Genomic DNA, 2,715 nt, shown 5'->3' on the forward strand with positions numbered 1-2,715 from the left:
AAGCTCTCATCAGCTGACTCTCAGCTGATCCCCATCTACCTATGGGAATACGACACCTATCTAAGCATTCATATATAAGGTCCCTCAGTATTATCAGCAGTTTTCGCATTGCTCAATAGCTAATTACCCTCCTCCATCCCCAGCTCCTCCTCTGTCAGTCGGGATTCAGTCTTCTGATTTTTTTTTTAATCAGACTAATTCTAAAATGTGTACATAACATTATTGAACTTTAACGATATCTGCAATGCATTTGTTGGTTCTGTTCTGTTTACCCTGGGGGGTTATCACTGCTCTCCCTGCTCTCATCCATGCTGGGCTGCATGGATGCACAGGGAGTTCTTGCCCAGAACAGAACCATACCGCCAATCCAAACTGTATGCTAATTGTCAGTCATCTTTGACGATAGTGGTCCTGACAGAATTTTTGTTTTCTTTGTGCACAAAAAATATTGTCGTGGCTTCATAACATTACAAATGAACCACTGATGTCACATGGACTATTTTAACGAAGCTCTTGGATTTCATCAAAAATATCTTAATTTGTGTTCCGAAGATGAACGAAGGTCTTATGCGTTTGGAACAACATGAGGGTGAGTAATTAATGACAGAATTGTATTTTTTGGGTGAATTAACCCTTACGGCATGTCTCGTTACTTAGTTACACGAAGAAATACTATGTTTCTATGGGATGATTCACAAGTTTTAAAAGTTTACCCCAAACTGAAAATTCTGTCATCTTTTACTCCCATGTCATTCCAGACCTGTATTGTGTACTTACTTACTTTCTAATCTATTTTATAGATTGTTTCAAGTGTTTATGGCCTATATAATGCAAGTCAGCGGGGCCCAAAACAACAATGAACTCCACTGACTGTCTTTGTATTTGCAAAAAAACAAAAACAAACACTGAGATAAGATGCAGTGTCATTGGAAAAACACTGCACTCATGTGCGAGACACTAAAAATCAGTTAAACTCTACACAATGGTCAAAAACGTTGATCGTGTAGCGCATGTTTACATAGGAATAACCAGTTAAAACGCACCACAGTCCAATGCAAAAACAGTTTGTGTGAATTTAAAATATTTTTTTCCTGTTTGCGACCTCAAAAAAAAAAAGGTCCAAACTGAGAATCCAGCCTCTCAATTGAAATGTTTTAATTATTCTTTCATTACTTTTATTATTCTTTTAGTAACTTTGCACAATTCTTGTTATGACTCAGCACATTATGTGTTCAATCACCTCATTTCTATGCTGATGCAGACGCTCCCGCAGCTGTGATTTGTTGATTGTACCCAGGAGAATAGGGGAGTCTGGGAGACAAGAGAAAAGACATGGCAAAACCAGAGCCTCAGACTGTCAGTCTCATTTCATTCAATAGCACCATCACTGGAACATTATCTTGAGGGTGCAGTCTTGAGTGTTTCTACTTATCAGCACACAATCATTTGGCCTTTGGCCTTTATTGGCACATGTTTCGTTGGCTTTCACTCTCTTCTGTCAATCAACAAGGTGCCATTAAAGTCAAAGAGGTGCAATTGTGTCGTTGAGCTGGTGATATTCGTTTGACTCACCGTGAGAGTCCACCACAGGAAATTCATTGTCTGCGCTGTCGTTTAGGATGTGCTTCAGACTCGCCAGTGTCTCTGTTCTCTCCAGAACAACTCCTGCTGGGGTCACAAACTGCTTGATCTGAACACTGGCCAACCTGTAGGAGAGCGTTCATGATGAAAACAGTTTACTATCCAGCCATCACTGCCTTGATGTCTCCTCTCGGAATCTTGATTTGCAGGCTGTGTCATCTCAAGAAAAATGCAGTTTAATTTCAAGTCATAACACGGTGGAGCCTGAAGGCAGACGAGCAGACGGTTTACTCACTTTGGACAAGCGCGGATGAGCGATGGCAAGTGTGGGAGCTGTTTAATAATGGATATGCCGTCATAGAAAGATGGACGGTGCTTTGCACGAGCCACCGCGTTGGATACCAGCGTGGCAACCAGAGCGGGGACGGCGTGAGAGCACTGGCCGGTCATTTCCAGAGCCAGTAGGGCAGGAGAGAGCGTGTGTGTCACAGCCCCAGAGAAGGCAGCTGCTCCTGTACACACATATATGCACAGCAAAATATGGCCCCATCAATACATTTAGACAGGCCTTATCGTCTCTGTGAGCCTGCAGTGTTGATAATCCCCCCTCAGAAAGTTGACAGGATAATACATTTGTTTACCTGCTAGCGCATAGCCGCCCGGGTTTATCAAACTCTTTGCTGATGAGATTCCATCTGAGAGCAAATAGGCTGAGCCCTCGCCTACCAAACGTCCCACCGCAGCACCTAAAACCGACAAATGCTGTTTCAATGGGGCTTTTTTCAAATATCTTTTGGTCTGGATTCAGTGAAAACTGCATATGGTTAAACTACTATTTAAAATAATACATTATAAACTATTATAACCATATTTTGCCAACTACCATTGAGTGTAGATGGCTGAAGATATTTAGCAGAACAAAGGATTTTATTTCATTTTGTTTCATTTATTTTATTTAAATTAGTTTCAATACTTTATTATATTTTATTATTAGTTATTTTATTTTATTTATTTTTATTTTTGTACATTTTATCATTTTTATTTTCTAAAAAATATTATTTGTTTTTCAAATACATGTTTTTCAAAAAAAAAATTTTCGTACATTTTATTATTTTTATTTTTGAATTTTTATTT

General features: G+C 39.4%; 1 protein-coding gene across 1 annotated transcript in view; it reads right to left on the reverse strand.

Moving 5' to 3' along the window:
- The window catches only part of LOC107737667 (chloride channel protein ClC-Kb-like), an 8,925-nt gene that overhangs the window by 2,118 nt on the left and 4,092 nt on the right, over positions 1 to 2,715 (reverse strand). The window contains exons 13-16 of the mRNA XM_016549258.1: positions 2,223 to 2,327; positions 1,877 to 2,093; positions 1,573 to 1,706; positions 1,241 to 1,311 (exon numbers count right to left, since the gene is read on the reverse strand). Of these exons, the coding sequence (XP_016404744.1) occupies positions 1,241 to 1,311; positions 1,573 to 1,706; positions 1,877 to 2,093; positions 2,223 to 2,327 (527 nt within the window). The remainder of the gene's footprint in view (positions 1 to 1,240; positions 1,312 to 1,572; positions 1,707 to 1,876; positions 2,094 to 2,222; positions 2,328 to 2,715) is intronic.

The sequence above is a fragment of the Sinocyclocheilus rhinocerous genome, unplaced genomic scaffold (genome assembly GCF_001515625.1).
Source record: "Sinocyclocheilus rhinocerous isolate Xijiao unplaced genomic scaffold, SAMN03320098_v1.1 scaffold72, whole genome shotgun sequence".
Classification (NCBI taxonomy): Eukaryota; Metazoa; Chordata; class Actinopteri; order Cypriniformes; family Cyprinidae; genus Sinocyclocheilus; species Sinocyclocheilus rhinocerous.